The sequence below is a fragment of the Vidua macroura genome, chromosome 1, assembly GCF_024509145.1.
Source record: "Vidua macroura isolate BioBank_ID:100142 chromosome 1, ASM2450914v1, whole genome shotgun sequence".
Taxonomy (NCBI): Eukaryota; Metazoa; Chordata; class Aves; order Passeriformes; family Viduidae; genus Vidua; species Vidua macroura.
Window position 1 is genome coordinate 42,070,651 of NC_071571.1, and position 18,848 is coordinate 42,089,498.

Genomic DNA, 18,848 nt, shown 5'->3' on the forward strand with positions numbered 1-18,848 from the left:
CACAACACATCAGTAATAAATTAAAGATCAGGCCCCACAAGCTCTTTACCATGCATCTTCTCCACACATTCTAAGGACTGACCTACTACAGCTGCATAGCTCCTTAAGTTTATGATATGACACAGACAGTTTTCTGGGAATGCACAATGCAACTGTAAGCCCCATTTTTCAGATTCATAGAAACCTGTGAGAGGACATTTAAGAAAAAAAGCCCCAAACCATATCTGACCAGAACAGATTAATCATCCAATCACTCAGGCCCACTGCTATTCAGTATTATTTACTCCTCTACACTGATATCTGGCTGTTCTGTAAATCACCTTCCTGACCCACCACATCACTGGAATTGTTATAAGGAGGGACCATGGGAATTGTTATCATCATTTTAATTGAGGAGCTGGGAACAGCTGGTTGTATGTCCTTCCATGCCATGTGCTCATGCAATCTAAGAAATTAAGGAACTTAGCACCTTATAGGAAAATGGGAATCCAAGTATCCTGCTTCCACATTAAACTATACATTTATTTAAAAATATTTATCTTATTTATTTATTTATAATATTTATTTATCTTTAAGAAGTTAAAGCTGGGACAAGCCAAAAGTAATTTCACCCGCAAGTAACCATGAAATCCGAGTTTAACAAGAACACTAATTGTGTCCAGTGCTATGAATTACTCTGGTAAATTATTAAACAACAACTAGGTCACCACTCTTCTGAGTCAAGCTTTCTGCTAGTTACATGCTCAACTAGGCATTTGCATTCTTAACTCTTGGGTCAGAAACAAAACCAGTCACTATTTCCCCTAAGCTGAAACTCTGTGTACTGTTTCTTCTCAGAAAAACCACTACATCAGCGAAGAAAATACTTTAAAGATCTCATTTATTTATTCACAGAGATGTAAAGCTGCAACACATCAACAAGAAAACAGTGCAGGGATATGGCCACAATGAAATATAAGTGACATCTACAGATCACAGTCCCAGAATTGTATTTCCTAGTCCTAGGGAGGCACCTGGATACTTATGAAAATTATTTAGGAAAATGTATCAGAATGGTAAAGTTGCCCACTCCTTCTTTTGTTACTTACAAGAACTGTTTACAAATACTTAGATTTTAATTCAGAAGAGGCATTGCATACATGTATAGTTTGATGAATACAGTCATCAAGCTGAAGCTTTAAAATTACAACTATGTTTGCAATTCTGTCCTGTTGTACTTGCTGAACTGAAAGAGTAAGCAGTGAAGGCTTTCAGGCAAAAAAAGTGAGCACCTTCTAGAAATACTATTTTAGGAAGAAAATATTTAGTTACCTATAGTCAAGACTTAATCCTTTGTTTGCCTCCTTCCAGAAAAGATTTACCACATTGCTAGATGTTTTCCACACTTGAAGAACAAACATTTATTTGAAGAACAAACATTTATTTAATCTATTTGAATATTTTTTCTGATAACTTTGGAAGGCTATAGTTGTATCATTTCTTTTGTACATATGTGCTAAATGTGTCTTCTAAATGCATACAGGAACATCCATTGCTTACATGGTCTGTCATTTTTATTTCTGTGATACAAAGCTGTAAGTGCTACGTAATGTCAAAAATGAAGCAATGGACCTTTCAAAACAGTGTGCACACCAGCAATGGAGATGAGTTATGAAAGAAAACTGAAGATTCCAGCAGTAGTTCCACTTTGTAAGTGAGCTACCCACTGCCAGAAGAGGCAGACCCCACACTGCTCTCATCACCCACCACTTCCCTTACACTCTGTTCCTACCCATCTTTTTGTAAAAAGTCAAGAGCAAAATCTTGTATTTTGAGGAGTTAGGAGGTCCACTGGCCTCAGCTGCTTGCTATTTCAGAAAGTGGGAAATAAATCTACTGGCAGCCCGCATTTTTGTAATTTTTTACCAAATGTACTTACAGGTGTTACACATCGGAATTTAACCTGTGTATGTTTGTGGCCATGTAGTAACATAAACCAGCGTGCACATGCATGCTAAAATAATCAATAACCAGCAGTAGGGCAAAGCATTGCAGAGGGTGATTCCTTGCATCATCAGTTTGGGGTTAGTTACATTCTTCACATCCGTCTGACAACATCTGGAGTAACAGAGCTGGAAAAATCAGAGACTAGCAGGTGGGGTGAGGGGGTTGCTGGCCTGCCAAGCATTCGAAGAAGTCACCCTCTTTGCCGACAGACCTCCACACACACTTCCACACTTCTTTTAACGCATCTAGGGAAGGAGACCAGAAGGTAAGGGAAAGCCCTGGAGACACCCACTGAATGACCTTAGTGAAAGTCAAGGTGATTAGTGTGAGACTAGAAGATTAGTGGGGACTATCAGTCTCCTATGTTGATGATTAAATACAGTAATAAATAATGCAAACAAAAGGGATACACACATAATCATCTGACAAAGTGAAGCTGCAACCACCACGTGCAGGTGCCAAGCCACCACACAGGATCTGACACATTGGCTGGTTGGAGCAAGTGTTCCGAGACCCTGGTTGCAAGCATAAGAAAGGATAACAATAAAGAATTATTTCTATATTTTGACACTTACTGAGTGAATGAACATTGTGTTATGTGTAGCTCAGGATAATACTGCTTGTCCTTAGCTGCTTGAATGTTAATTTGAATCAAGATCTTACTGTCAGCACCACTTGAATTGCCTGAGGGTAACTTTCAAAAGAACTGAGAATCAAATAGAGGCACAGGTACAGTGAGCCTGTCCCATCCATTCACCTCCACTACTCAGATCAAACCAAATGAAGAATGTGGCAAACCCTATTCAGCTTGGTGAGAAATGACTCCATGCAATACAATTAATGGATCTGCAGCCAGTTACAAATTTGACATACTCACAAAAAGTTTGTGAAAACTTAGATACTGCTGAAGAATTGAAAACATATATTCTAATAATGAGGTATGTACTGAAGCTGCTGAACAGTCTATTTGATTTCTGGCTTGCAGTGTGGATTTAAAAAATTGAAGCTCTACCACATAAAAATATTCAGCAGAAATTGCTTATAACTCTATCTAGGACATATAAATGTACAGAAATGGAACTCATTCTCTTACTTTTCGAGCATATGATTTACCTATATTGGAGTTATACAAATGCATGACTTACAAGATGTAGTAAGCTTGAAATCATTCAATGGAGGCATCTCCTCCCACACACCAGCATTACAGACCTAGCTGTCCTGACCTGTGGAAAGTCTCTGCGGCAGAACAGCGAACCAAAAAACCTGGGGTTTGCAAACAGATTGCAAAAAGGCAACAGAACTACACCAAACCAGAGTAAACGAATACAATACCATTTGCTACATGATCACCTGTGTTGTGGTTTGACATGGAAGTGAATTTTTTTTCAGGAAGTTGGGTCAAACCAATCAGTGGTCAGGTTTGGATATTGGCACCTGGAGTGACCACTGAAAGTATGGACACGCCTCTGAGAACACAGGGGCTTAAAAGCAAGAACTCCCAGCGGAACTGTCTCTTTGGTTCCGCTCGTCAGAGAGTGCAGACTCTCCCCTGCCCATCCATGGGCTGGGTGGGGGAGGGGAAGCCACGCGGCCTTGTCCAGGTAGGCCGAGGGGCTGAGGGTCTGGAACCAAGCCAGCTCCTGCGGACGGAAGGGTGGAGAGAAGCGGAGATGCCTTTGTCGTCCCCACCCCTTCCCCTCCAGAGGGAAAGTGACAGAGAGCCTGATGGCACTTGGAGATTTGCCGGCAGAGGAGATGCAGAAAGGAGGGGGATGATGCCCAGCGTGGGAGATGGGAATGCTGGACAGAGATTTCAGCCGTCCAGGGAGTCTGAACTTTTAACCCTTTCTGGGAAATGAGGGCTTTGTAAAATATTACTCCTCCTCGATTTGTAGTGGAAGAGAGACAGTCCGGGACCTGACATGTTAGAAGAAGAAATATTTGGGTGGGAGGAGATGATGAAGTAGCTTTTGGCTGGACTTTTCTTGTTAGCCATAGACTGAACCAAATTCTCCTGCAATAGAGACTGCATTTTAAGGGGATGCAGTGGTGACCCAAGGAGACCTGCTTCAGCTTCTAACCACACAGGAATGGCAAGAACAGAGGAAAGCTGAGGAGGGAATGGTGATGCCCTCTGTCTTCAGAAAGAAGATGATCTCTGTTCCTGGACCCTTGGCCCCAGGGGAAAGAGGTGGGGACTGTAGTCCCAAGATGAGAAGCTGAACTGTTGTATCTATGGGTCCATGGCAAAGCATCCTTAAAGAAGCCCTATGAGCAGTCTGTCCATGCATGGTGGTGAGAGCACTGTGACATGGAGAGTGTCACACTGGCAGATTTTCTCCGGGCGGTTGCCATGTGTGACAGGGAAACACAGGAGGTGGCAACTGTGTTTCCTGGGGGGTCTGTGGTATAAGAGAGACTTCTCTCTCCCTTGATAGACTGAGTATTGATTATCTGAAGGGTGGTAATTTGATCAGGAATCCCGGGTGATGTTTCATGGTGGGTGTTTTGGAAATTGGGAGGAGGTTTTAAATTTGGAAATTGGTTTTAAAAGGTCTTCATCCTGGATTTAGTCCGTGTGTCTTGTGTAGTAGTAGTTTAATAAAGTTTTTTTCCTTTGTTATTAAGCTTGGGCCTGCTCTGCTCTGTTCCTGATAACATCTCACAGCATTTATTTGAGAAGGTGTATTTTCATGGGGGCGCTGGCATTGCGCCAGTGTCAAACCGTGACAACCTGTCAAAAATTTCCCACCCACCGAGACATGACATGCAAAAACCTTTCTAAAGTGTTGAATATAAAATCAGCTTTTCACTAAGAATTTTGATGTTAGTATGGTAATCAAAACTCCCAGTACAGACCAAAAACCATGCAGCAGTGACAGGATAGTGAAGAACATGTTTTCCTTTCACAAAGAATTATTTGGACTTAAAAATTACATCAGTAAGGAAGCCAGTGCTCAGGTTATACAACAAATACACAGTAAGTTGCAAAGGAAGGATTATGGGAAAGTAACTGAATGTACAAGCAACAGAGCTGCATATCTGTTTTTTTGCTCTCAGGAAACAAATGTATTTAATATTTTAAAATTAATTTTTTGCAGACAATATTGCAAACTAACAAAATTTTAGCTAGGGAGCAAGCTCAAAAACTTAAAAAGCTGTAACACTCAGTGAACTCACTGGTCAACTACTTCAAGCTTTACCCTTTACCCTTAAATCTTCTTAGAACAAAGTTGATCTCTCAAAAACCCTAACCTCCTCCTCTCCTGACTCTCAGAATTAATTTCAGCCATTTAGAAGTAAGTAAGGAAAGAAAAACAAATTAATGGAGAGAATTTGGTACTGTTTCTGCCCAGCACCAAGAAGAATGACATTGGGATTTTCAGGGTCTTTCAGCTGACAATGCAGCTATAAGCACCCAGCAATTCCAGCTAGCTCCCATTTAAGAGACTCTTACACTGTAACAGAAAAATCCAAAGGTAAACTATCGGAAAGGCAGCTCAGATTCTACCCTCTTGTTTATGCATAAAGTATTTTTGCAGTACTGTGCTAGCAAAGGAATTTGAAATTGCCAATATGTTGAAATCTAAATATAAGCAACATAAAGTTCACTCTTCTAAGGTCTTACATAAACCTCATCCCATAAAAACACCATGATACTTCTCACAACTCATTCAGCCTTTTCACTTGTTATAGAAATACTAAGAATGGGCAAAAAAGGAGGAATGAAAAGAAGCATCAGTTGTTCATTACTGGTGAAGAGGTCAGCGTATCAAATTTATGGCAAAGTGTCAATTTGAAAAATAAAACTGTTTTACTATAATGCTCTATAAACACTTGACACACAGTTAACACAGGATGGATGCTTAAATGAAATAACTACAGATACCCTTTTATCATTTTCATTATCTCCTTTTTACTGGATGCTTTCTGCATTTTCCTCAGCATCAGCAGTAGTCTACACAAAGCTTAAGAGTACATAGGATGGTTTCTTCCACCATCAACACCACTAAGTTTTCAGAGCAAATTCTATATTTGGTTACTAAATTTCAAGTTTATGGGTAATAAACCAAAACAATAAAAAGGAAAAGAAACAGTCAAGGATGACACAATCAAACAGAACTTTCTGTGTCAAAATGTCAGAGAAAAGTAGCAGGCTTGCTAACTTTCTATCCATTATTGAGTTATAATGAACTTTTCCTTTCCCATTTCGTTAATTTAATAGCCTGCAATATGAGAATACTGGGTGCTGTTTACATGACTTATTATGGCAAGAATTTATCCTTCTTTAACAGTTACCAGCAACACCACCATGGCAAAAAACCCTAATATGTAAAGAAAAATATTTTAGTAATCACTATATCCAAGGTCCATCTTGGTGGCTGTTTGTGCCAGATTGGTGAAATTCAGGCATGAAAAAGGCACGAAAAATTATTTTAAACCAGATAATTATGGTTTAGCCCAGCTACAGAAAAGCCAAAAAAGTTAACCAGCAGACCTACGAACTATCAAGGTGGAAAGAAAGACTGTGAGTCAAGGTGGAGGACACCAAGCTTTTAAGTCAGAGCTGCCACTGACAAACAGTAACATAAAATCATGACATCAAGTCCACATTTAACTAGGCAGGGATGTTTCTGCAACAAGGCTCAAGATATGATTTCATGAGAACCTTAAGAGCATAAGCAATTTTAGGAGTCCTTGAAGTCCTTCATTCCTGTCCCTAAAGTGCAGCATGTTCTTTCATGCTTATGTCTTCAGAGAACAGTGAATATAGTCAGAACCATTCAGGCATACACAGTAACTGTTGTTGTGAAGGCTGTATATCCAGGGACAAAGCTTCTGCATGTACAATAGAAGTCAGATGTAGCATCCACAACAATTTAAATGAGATGTTCCTAGGACAAAACACTCTGGACATTGCAGACAAAAATCAGGAGAAGAAAAACATTCCATGTTTTACTTTCATTGCATGAACAGACTGAAAATCCTCAGGGAAAGACCTTGAAGCGCATACTAAAGAGGCAAGACGCAGAAGCAAGTATCAGGAATATAGTATGGGAACAAAAAAACTCTTTGCTTTAAGAAATGTCTGTTTACCATTTTCACAAGGAGACAAAAAATGGATGAAATCATTGTCAACAGGTTAAAAAAGGGTAACAATTTTTTCCCAGATGATATTATAACCCTGCCCATAAAGTTCTGTTTAGATGAGTTTTGAGCCAAGATGTTCCATGCAATTAGATGTTGTGAAACTCTTGGATACTTCAGTAATGTTAAAACAGAATGTTTTGAAAACCTCTGCATAATATTTCTAGGAAGTGTAACATACATCAGCCCCATTCCAACACAAAACCCATGATAGGTTATTGCAGAATATTGTTCTACATTAGGGCAGAGGTGAAAACAATGCATTCCTCATGTATTTACTGCATCTTGAATTCTGTGTTCAGAACATTCAACATCAGAATCAATATAAAAATTCAGAAGCAAGTTGTTTTTATCAAAACTGTTTTTATTAGTTACTGTTTTTATCAAAATTAACTACCACTTATCAAAATTAACTTGAAAATGTACCTCATGAATGTGAATCCATAACCAATGATATTTTCTGGCTATTTTAGAGATATTAAAGTTTACTGTGACTATTTTAAGTCATTTGAGCAACCTGATCATTCAAGAAGTGGAGAGGACCTACAATTCTGCTCCCTCCCATATCGGGCCTCAGACATAGGTACACAGCTTGCAGTACAACTTCAGCATTGCAGCCCCCTCCCCCTTTCTTGAGTCTCTCAGCACTGCCATTTTTTTTTAACCATATGTATCCTTTTTTCTATGCTTTTATAATTTCTTCCACCCTCTTTCTAGCTATACCCAAAGGTGTCCATTTCAGGGCAAGTGCTTTTTCAGTATGTACCACAAGAATGAAGTACATGGAGTGTTACCCAAGCCTGCAACCTGCAGTGCTCATACTGCTTACAAAGAAGCTGTGATAGCACCCAACTCAGTTTCACGTTCTTATTTAAAAGCTGAAAAAAAAATCCAAAGAAAAAACATATTAGCAACTACATACCACGTATGGAATAACACAGAATACAGAGATAAAGGTGCAGAGGAGAAGCAAGGGGGAAGCTGCACAGCTCCACTAAAACTCCTCAACCTTGTGACAGAGACCGCGGGTTAGGTACCACAGAGGTCCTACAGTAAACTCATGTCAGATAGAACTTGGCAATGCCACACATTTCATGTGTTTTTACAAACAACACACTGCACATTGCAGTAAGAATTTGTGAAGCAAAACATAACTAAAATTAAGGAAATTAAAATTTCCTCTTGGTGCCCCTCAGATGTTATTCAACTTTGTACTGCTTTTATTTTATTCGTACATCAACTGATGTACTCCTGCTGCCCTTCAAATATTGCATGACTTCAACCTTGCTTAATCCTTGTCAGCCTTCTCATACCTACCATGCCAGCAGCCCACATTTCAGCCTGTTCCCAAATTCCATCAAATTGGACAAGAGCAAAGCACATGCAACAGGCACCCCTCACTAACCTGCACCATTGCCCACCCACACTCCACCCTGCCTCTCTTTTGGTAAAATTCCATTGTATATCGTGCACAATTTAGATCACAACATTAGGAGGTGAATGTTTTCATTTTTCCATAAGGGCCCAGAACACAGATATAAGACTATCTAAAGCATATGATCACTTCCCTCAGCTCCAAACATGCTATACACAAACCCCACTTGTACACAGGTATCAATACTTGCATTGATCAATCAAGTATTGAAGTACACACTGAGGGTTGTTTCACTGCAACTCTATGATATGTTTCCTTTATCACAATCACCTAAGGTGACAAATATGTCAAAATGCAAGAACTGGTATTCAACATTTTGGACTACCTATCCCCATTCCATTTTCTGGAAAACCTAAGAGGTGCACAATCCTTTTGACAACAGACTGTTTTCTCTACATGCTTACACCACAAATGCTCTAGATGTCAAGGAAGTGCAAGTAGTCTTAAAAATAGTTAATAAGTCAAACAGATCTAAAAAGTCATCACATCAAAAGTCCCCTTATGGAAAGGTAAAGATGTAATTATGAAGCTTTTGGTGTCAGTATGACACCAAATTACTAAATACAACCAAGAAAAAAAAAAATCTACAGTGGTCTGTTAGAGCTCTAAGCCACCCCATTTCTCTATTTTGCCATTTGCCACACCCTTCTCTCCCTCACTTCAATACATGAGCAGACTTTCCCAATGGCAACAGGCGCTCTTACATCTTTTAGAGAATGCATTTTTTTTATGCTTGTGTCTTCCCCTTCCATAGTCTCCTACCATCTTGAGATTTCTAATACAACACACTCAGAGCACCTTCCTTCTCTGCCATTCCTCACCATGTCACTATGTGTTCTTGCTGCCACTTAAAATCATCCTTCTACCCTCTTAACCTTATTCCAGATCGACCTCATTCCCTTACACAGCTTTACTGACTCACAGATCTCTCTTCTCCACTGACCTCTCTCCTGCTGCTCAGCTTCCAATCTGGATCTTTCTGAGCCAATATAAATGCAGACACTCACCTTTCCTCTCATGCCCTCTTCTCCCTGGCTGTCAATACAAACCATGTACAAAAAAAAAACTATCCCAAAAGAATGTCAGAATTGCAAGTAAATACTCAGAAGTTATGAAACACAAGCATCAAAATTTCCTGAGCAAGAAATCTTAATAAACCACTATATAAAAGAAGAGACATTTTAATAGTTTGTCAGCTGGGAGAGTTGTTCAGAGTCTCCCACAGAAGTTCAGAACAGAGAACCCCCAGCATATAAACACTGTCCCTTTGAAAGAGGAAGGTCTCTGACTGGGACTATCATCCCCCAGCAGGCTCTAAAACTTTTCATATACCTAAATACATGCAATACTGGCTAAAAATTGTGTTCTCCAATGACCAGTAGTCACCAGCACTATAGCAGCCCCACAGCTAGTTGCCCCTCTAGAGTTATCGCTTCACTGTCACTTAGCTTAGCCCCATTTCCACTGGGGCTAAGACCCCCCCTTAATTCTACCTCGGCAGCTTCTGAAGAAGTGTCTTTGATACTTGGAAGTGGGGTTATGAGTATCCTTCTTCTGTTACGAGAATGAGAAGATAGCCCCCTGTTACATTTTGCCATCTTTCCCTCTCTCCCGTTAGTCTGCATTAGGAGAAATGAGAGATCTTGATGAACACAGACCTTCCCTCCCCAAATTCATACAAACACCACAAAACATCAGAAATAATCCTGTAAATGCCTGAAAACCTGCTTATACAAATACCTTCTGATGAGCTCATGCATGTAACACAAAAGGCTTTAAGTACTGAAGCTGTGACTGACACAACCCTGCTAGCCAAAAAGACAAAATCAGAAAAGAGGAAGGAAATGACCTTTAACCTTTTTCCACATCTGCTTTCCACACTGCACTAACATCTCACTCTTTAAAAATGCAAATTGTAGCTACCAAACCTGTGTTTGGTCACCTGCACTACAGGAAGGAAGAAAAGGAAGCAGGACCCTGCTTTCAGCAGCCTACCCACTCAGTTTGCTTTAAAACCTAGATCATGTAACTAGCAAAAAATTCAGGCAAAAATTCTGAGTTGAGAGTGTCCATTCATGCTGTAATACTGTGAACCATCCTACAGTATGGTTGGAGATGTTGGGTAACACTCCATGAGACACAGGCTCTATCAAACCTAATAAACTATTCCTCTTATTAATCAAACAGCTCATTTCAAAATTGAGTTCTGTAATACCAACAAGCTTGAAGGATAACACAAAAATAACTGTGAACACTGGTGTTAGAGTGCATGTCTTTACCTTTACTCCAAGCCACTATTTTGTGAGACTAAAGGCCACTTACAAACAATTTGATGTGGGCTTGTAACTGCAGATGCCTTAAAGTTTTGTTTTAAAGAAAACCATTCCACTTATCTCAGAGGGAAAAAAAAAACCAGTATTGCAGTTTGGGGACCTTTTTCTGTACGTATACATACATTTAGTAGCTGTTCTTCCTAGTTATATTACAAGCCATAAGCAGTCTTGCTGCATCCACCATGAATAAAGTGAATGCAATACTGGCAAAAGGCTCTCACCAGGCTGTCAGCCTCACAAGCAGAAGTCTCCATCTATAACCTACACAGAGAGGGTCCAAGGCTGTAAACAGGTTTGGAAATCACTAGCAGGTGACATGTTAACCAAGCAATCACTGGCACTGTGACTACTAAAACATTTGTTTAGTTAATCTTCTAATTCAAAGTTAGGACAGAGCCATGAATAGTTTTCATGAATATTTTTCAGCTGAGATCTTCCAGAAAGTAACTGAACCACTATTATTCTGTTTTCACCATGCTTTGCACAGTTACCAAATTGCAACAAAGCAAGTGTGTTGCATAACAAGTTGAGTCACACTATTGTTTTCAAAACAGATAAACTTTGTATTTATTATTTGTGTGCACCTGTCACTAGTAATTTAATCTAGGGGTTTGAGAGTATATTGTAACTTCCTATCACTGCCACAGCATTCTAAATGAAAAATCATGTAACATATTTCTCTTGTTTATAAACCTCCCCTGGGTACTGAGTGTTGCTTGACTACAAAACATGAACAAATGCTAATTTTAATTATTGCTAGAAACTGACCAATAAAAGCACTAACATTTCAACACAAATGCACATTTTGAATTCATGGAAAAGGATGATGATATTCTGTTTTTAGAAGTCTTTAGTGAATTGGGAGGCTTACTCTGAAAAATACCACATCAACATCTAATCGTTCAGAAGTTCTGAAAACCAACACCCCTTAAAAGCCACCCAGCTGTGTAAACCACACGAGAAACTTGCAGCAATCCTCTTGAAAATTCAGCCTAACCCTATGTCCAGATCAACGAGTGTTACGATCCTGCAATCCTGAAAGGCAACTCAAGTTGAGGGTGCTTGGCACTGTCTCAGCAGCACTCAGCACTCTGTGTGATCAAACCAGACAGCTAATGCAGTTCAGGCTAATGCGCTGAATGAACACACAAACAAAACAGGCTGAGCCAGAGCTATTTTAAGACTTGTACTTAGAAAACCTGTAAACCAGCAACAAGAAGCTTTACAAACTACTTGCATTTAAGACTGTGAAGGGGTCAGAAAGAACACAGAACCAAGAAGGGTTTCACTTGTAGTTTCAAGTGGGTAATGTTGCAAAGGTTGTGTGGAGGTGAAGATTTTGGGAAGCTATTTTAAGTTTGAGGAAAGGAGAAGAGTGCAGAGTTACAAAGTAGACAAAACTGCATAGTGCTTTGAAAGGGAAGCTTTTGGAGTTTGCATTTGAAATGAGAATGCTGCATACATATGGCAATAATGGCATAACAGGGAATTTGGAAAAGACTGATAGTCCAGATCTGGTCAGATTGAGCTGACAGAGCAGGAAAATATGTAAGATGAAATACCAAAATCCCAAGCTGGAAAAAGGAGTAAAAGAACAAGATTGAGGATGGGGGTAGTTTTGAAAGATAACCAAACAGACACATAACATGACAACATGCAAATGGCAGTATATTTAATTAAGAAGTCATGAATGCATGGCATGATTTTCATGCAAATAGCTGAAGAATTTTAAGTCTGATTTCTCAAAATAAAACAAGACTTAGTTATGCAAGAAGGGAGATGTAGAAGAAAAGGCAAGAAATTAGTTTTTGAGGAGTAGGCAATCAGTAATGGGACATACCACCTAATATTTAAAGCATAGAGAAAGAGGAAAAAGTAATGTAAACAATGCATATAAAGCATATTTACACATCTGACAGAAGGAATAAGCATATGTATGACTAAAGTAGAGCTAGATATATTCTTCTAGAGCACTGTTTGGATTAGAACCATAAAATACGATGGAACAAACTGTGAGATAAGTGACCAGCAGATACATTAAGTACGTTTGGTAAACAAGCTCAGAGATAGGATGACTGTATTATTCTACAAGGGCAGACAACATATTTGGGGGCAATTAAAGGGTATAAAAACGGGTCTGCAATGGAAGTTTAAGTGTAACAAGAAATAAAGCATACACTAAGAAGGCATACTTGAGTAAAGAACATGTGAATTGAAGAACAGATCATTGATTAGTAACTGATATGTAACCATTTGAATGTACACATGCAAAAGATATAGTGAGGAACTATGTAATTTCAGGCTAAAGAATGATCATTAGCTATAATAAAGTAATATATCAAGGGTGTAAGTGGTTAAAAACAAGTATTAGAGACACATGTTAAGAACAGGGTCAGGGTAACTTATGCCATAGGAGTTATTTCAGTAGATGTGAATGCCTTGGCACAGTGAAAGGAAAGAAAAAGTTAGCAGGGATAGCACACAGTACTGGAAAAGTTAGAGCAACAGTGTATGCTTGTAATTTATACATGTGCTCCCATCTCTTACTTATATAAAGTATAGAATGATGACACAGAGAGGCTGACAAGTGTACTGTGTGCTCTACATCAAAGTGAAAATATAGAATCGATGGAACGAGAAGATGGGGTATCTGTATGCACGCATAAAGCCGCAGAGGCACACAGGAGCATGGGCCAGCACTGTATACAGCCGTGTGACCTCTGTGGCGCAAAGGCAAGGGTGGGTGACAGTCGGAGTGCGTACCTACACCAAAGCAAAGCGGCAGAAAAGGCGCAGGGACACGCCTGCAAGCAGGTGTGCAATGACAACAGCCGGCCAGCCACGGCGGAGCTCCAGCGCAGAAGGGGAAGCAGCGGGGGGACACGGGGCTTGCAGGGAGCCAGCGGCAAACCCTGCCGGGAGCCTGCCCGTGCCAGAAGGCGGGAAGCCATGGCAGGAAGGCGGGCTGTGCGGCAGGAAAACATGGCAGGCAGTGTGCCCACACTCCGGGGAGCGCCCGAGCGGCGATGCCGGAGCGCGGCAGGGCCGGAGCGGAGCGCGGAGCCCGGCGGGCGCTCCGGGAGGCGGGAGCCCACCCAGCCCCCGGCACAAGGGCCGGTCGCCGCCGCCCCGCGGCCCGTAGGTAGACGGGGCGAGCAGCACCCGTGGCGGCACGGCACGGCCCTGGCGCACCGAAAGGCTTCCTGCCGCCGTCCTGGACACCCGCGGAGAGGACAGGGGTTATTCCGCGGCCGTTCCACTCACCCTTCGCTAGGAGCCTCCTCCTCGGCCATGGCGGCGGCGCGGTGGTCGGCAGCTGACAGCGGCGGAGGGGCGGCGGTGGCGGCGGCCGGCAGCGCAGCGAGGGACAGCGCGACGGCGGCGGCACCGGCCATCACGGGCTCCTCCCTCTCTTACTCCCTCCCTCCTGCCCGCCCGCCGCCTGCGTCAGCCCCGCGGGACCACCCACTCCCCCGAGCGCCGCCGTGCGCGGCCCGGCAGCGCCCGGAGAGCCGCGGGCGGGCCCCGGGGTGTGAGTGGGCGCCGGGCGGGCACTTGGCACGGTGCCCCACAAAGGGAGCGGGCCCCGGGCGCTCCCCAGGCGCCCGCCAGCGGCATGGCTGGAGCAAGGCTCCCGTTGGTTGGCTCCCGATCCCGGGATGGCGGCACAGATGACGCCCGTGCAGAAGGGCCGCGGCTTGCCGGGCGCGCAGAGGGGCGGCTCTGCCCCGTGAGCGCGGGGCCCGCGGTGCATGTGTGTGTAGCGTGTGCTGTGCACACTGTACACTGTGCAGACATAACTGTGTGCACACTGGGCATATTGTGCATATCTACCCCACTGTTTTCTCACCGAGTGGTGCACAGGGGGGGCACAACACCGGGCAGTGGCATTGGAGAGGTGGCAAAGCCCCCGTGCCAGCACATAGCTGACAAGTAAAGCAGGAGAGGGAGCAGAACCCAAACTAAAGCGTCAGCTCCTCCACAGACATCTTTGGCCAACTTGCTCAGCAAGGCCTGCAAAGAGGGCCGCAGGGCTAGCCAGCACTAGGTGTTCCAGGTTGTAATATTTGTTTTTACATTACATATAAATGTAATGTATATTACATTTATAAGAAGCAAATTAGGAGTTCTGGATGCAACTTAAATATTAACTATCCCTAAGACGATTCCAAGTAGAATACCTATTGTGATTGTAATTTTCAAGTGTTTTGATAGACTCAAGTGCAGCCGTGCCTATGGGGAGGAGAATGCTGGAGTGTTCTTGTTTTAGACAGCATTTGGCCTCATAATATTGGTTATGTTATTGTTCAGCTGCCTAAGAACTGCATTTGTATTGGGCAATCAGCAAACGTTAATTGAAACAAAGCAGCAAAGTGCAGCAAGTGGAAGGAGTGGCAAGAAGATTTTAAGTCTTGCGTTTCTTCTGAATTTTGTCACTGAGCTCTAAAGCTGTTTTTAGAAAAACAGATGGAATGATGATTACTGTTTCTTTTGGTTTCTGAAATCCTTTGATAAACTGTATAAGGTGAATTTGGCAATAGCTGAAATAATTCTCAGTTAAAACCATTCTGCAATTTGACAACAGTGGTTGTTGGGATTACACAATCTCAGCTAAAGTTTGTTTGGCTGTGTCACAATGGTTTGGCAATCTGATATTTTTCTCAGGAGAGTGTATTTATTTTTATTATTGCTCTGAAAAATTTTATTTGCGAGAAAAGTGACTATCAGTGTGTGTAGAACTATACAATCGCTGGCAAAGGTTTGCAAAGATGGTTCCTAGAATTTGCAAACTGCCTGAAACAATAGCTCTGAATACTATGATTTTATTTCTTTCTAATTTCAACGGAATAGTAAATTTAAAACCTCATAAATGAGATTTACATCCTACTCATGGAATGTGCAAGTGTTCAGACACAATTATCTCTGTGGTTTTAATTCAATTGTGCTCACCTGAACACTAATTGGTTACGCTTGTTTAAGAGTGTAATTGTACAAGCAGCCCACTCCCACTTAGCAGTCCTTCTTTCTTTTACTGAGGAATGACTCAGTTTCTTCAGAGCTGATTTGATTATGTAAATATTCTGTATTTCTGTGTATGAAGAAATGACTGTGATGATGCTGATAGAAGAGAGTTGTGCATCCGTTGGCTAATGTTGCAGTGGAGTATCAATGAATGAAGGACAGCTATATTATAATGAGCAGCAAATAGTTCAGATGAATTTTTCCATTTTTGTATTTCAGAAAAATGTCTGGACACTGAAAATGTCTCAAAGGGAATGGTTCCTGCTACTGTTTAATCTCGCACTTTTCTGCATTGATGTTTAGTGGGGCTTGTAACTGGCCCTCATTATTGAATTAGTTTAGTACCATTCTGATATATTAATAAGTGGTATGTTACCCATGAGTAAGCTACTTCTCCAAACTGCATCAGTTGCAGTTTGCAGCTTGTTAAAATCAGTCTGACCAACAAACTGCAGAGGGTGTTGACTTGGCCAAGTGTTACAGACTAAGACTGTCTAAACACGTTTATATGAAAGTAAGGTCATCTGCTCTTATTTTGACATTTTGTGAGGCCTCAGAATAGCACAGAGAAAGCAGAATAAAATGGATTGGTTTCTGTAAATGAACCTGTTTGTGATGGCAAGAGGACCTTGGGGCTGTTGTAGAATGCCTCTGGGATGTCCAGTCCATGCATCGCTGTCACTGGAGGTCTGACTTCCTCTGCTGTCCTCCTTCAGGAGAGAAGGCTGTTTGTCAGCTGCCTCAGGAACTGGAGGTGCTGTGTTAGCTGTGCCTAAGCCTAAGCAGAAGCCCAAATAGCACTAGAAGACTGAAGATGTAAATAAGGAACTCTGCCCAGAGTCCTGTTGTCTGTGTTTGTCTGGGGAGGGCTCTTTGTGTTACTGAGGTGTGGGAGGAATCCTGGCATTAACTGAGCTGCTTCTGCCTGGTTCTGGACCTCAGTACTATGGCAGCAGGATGTTTCAGTCTTGGCTAAGTCACTGAAGAAACAAAAAGTCCTAACTGTGTCAGTTTTCAGTGGAGTCTGGAGACCCATACTGTCAGGCCCTCTCAGACGCCAGTTGTCTACAGGGCCACGGCAGCCCTGGGCAGCTTGTTCAACTTCAGATCTGTCATACTGCTTTGTGGACTCTGTCTCCGTGCTCCCCTCCAAACTGGAGTGGCAGTTTGAGACCAGTGGCAACATGCTTGTTGTGTTCTTAGTGTGTCTGCTCCTGTTAGCCTGTTTCCTAGACATACGTGGGTGTAGGCAGTTTTAAATGAGTACAGGTTGACCAAGAATCATTCAAATACTGATGGAGATCAGTAGATCCTCCTTCACATTCACTTTGCCAACATCTTTCAACCAACATGTCTGCCTATGGCGAGCATAAGGAGGCTATTTGTACAGATTCCCAAACTCCTGGAAGCTGTGAGGGATGTTGGTGACATGGGAGGTCCTCCTTGAAGCAAGGCTAATGCTTCACTATGTTTCTTGTTCCCAAGGCCTGCCCTGCATGGGAAAGCAGTCTGTCTCAGCCTATTGTCCTTTCACATCCTTGCTGTGCAGGAGGGCACAGGAGTGCCCCTTCCAGGACTCATGTCTGATCGCACTGTGGGAGCAGGCTGTCTGTGAAGTGGGAAATCGATGACATGGTGGCCATGACTGTAAGGAGACCGTCCTGGACTGAATGTTTGGGGCAAACCAGAGTCTCTGTGAATTTTGGCACTTGAAAAAAAGAGGTATAGTTGAAGAGAACTGTAAGAAGAGTTTTGCTGGTTTCTTCACCATGGTCATGTGATGAGAGTAAAGAACAGAGCAGTCCTGACTGAGCTGCTGTTCACACTGTCTCAGAGTGGGTTTGCATTCATAGCCTCTATCTGCCCTGTAGGCAACATTTTGAAAACGTACCCATGGCAGTTGCAGTAGAAAGTTGAGTAACTGTGTGCAAGAGTCAGCTATGAGAAGGCCGAGTTCAAGGAGTTAGTGAACTGCAAAGAGGGGGCCTAAATACATATTTATTAATATATCAGTATATTCAGCAGCTGAGGCTGTGACAGGCTGTGTTGCTAGGCAAAACTTCCATCTTGTCATGCTTGGCTATTCTAGAGTTCATCACTCACATGTGACTAACCTAAAATTCCCTCCTAGACACAGGAGTGGCTGGGGAGAGACAAGGTCTCATGTTTTCAGGTGGGTGAAAGGGTGCTGTGACTGTGTCTGTGGGTCATACATGGTCCCTGTGAAGAACCCATGATGATGAGACATTTGCTGCATGAGACAGGGCGTGTAATTTAAGCAGTGTCCCTGTGCCACAACCTTCTTGTTTCCTCTCCCTCACCTGTCAATACCTACATGAACACAAGGCTGGAGACAACTGAGCCTTCCAGATTTTTTGGAGAAGTCTGCACAGAGCAGTAAAGCTACTCTAGTTTTGATTACAGCCAGAAAGAAGCAAGTAGCTGAAAAGGTCAGGATAAGCATTAGTTGAGACTGTAAATGACATGGTAGAGTGGTGAGAAATTGGTGATCTGCAGGACCAGAACAAGGAGTATGATGATCAACATGAACCCCACAGGAGTCAGGAAGGCAGTTTTCAATGAGTTAAGAAATCAGCTTGGTTAAATCACTCAAACTGGAGAGACAAACCTACAGGAAAGGAGAAAGTAAGTTAGCTTTTATGTTGGTTGTTAGGGCTGAGAATAAAAGTACAACAGAAGCATGTGAGAACAAAATCAGAAAGACAAGCATGAGATGAAATGCAACTAGCAAGCAAAATAAAACCCCCACATCACTCCAGAAGCTAATTAATTGTGTGAAATAGAGCGTGTACTCTAATTGTGAAGTGAAAAGACTAAAAGGTGTCAGGAATGCAGTACCTTCTAGATTTCACTATCTAAGGTAGTAAAAAATGAAACTAATGCATTAGTGAGGTACATTTTCA

At 42.0% G+C, this 18,848-nt stretch overlaps 1 protein-coding gene across 2 annotated transcripts in view; it reads right to left on the reverse strand.

Moving 5' to 3' along the window:
- The window catches only part of ABHD5 (abhydrolase domain containing 5, lysophosphatidic acid acyltransferase), a 28,659-nt gene extending 14,362 nt beyond the window's left edge, over positions 1–14,297 (reverse strand). The window contains exon 1 of one of the 2 annotated variants that reach the window (XM_053988316.1): positions 14,167–14,297. In XM_053988316.1, the coding sequence (XP_053844291.1) occupies positions 14,167–14,297 (131 nt within the window). Of the gene's footprint in view, positions 1–2,400; positions 2,496–14,166 lie in introns of those variants that run through there. The other variant, XM_053988325.1, reaches the window with a different exon arrangement.
- Between the last annotated feature and the right edge of the window lie 4,551 nt (positions 14,298–18,848).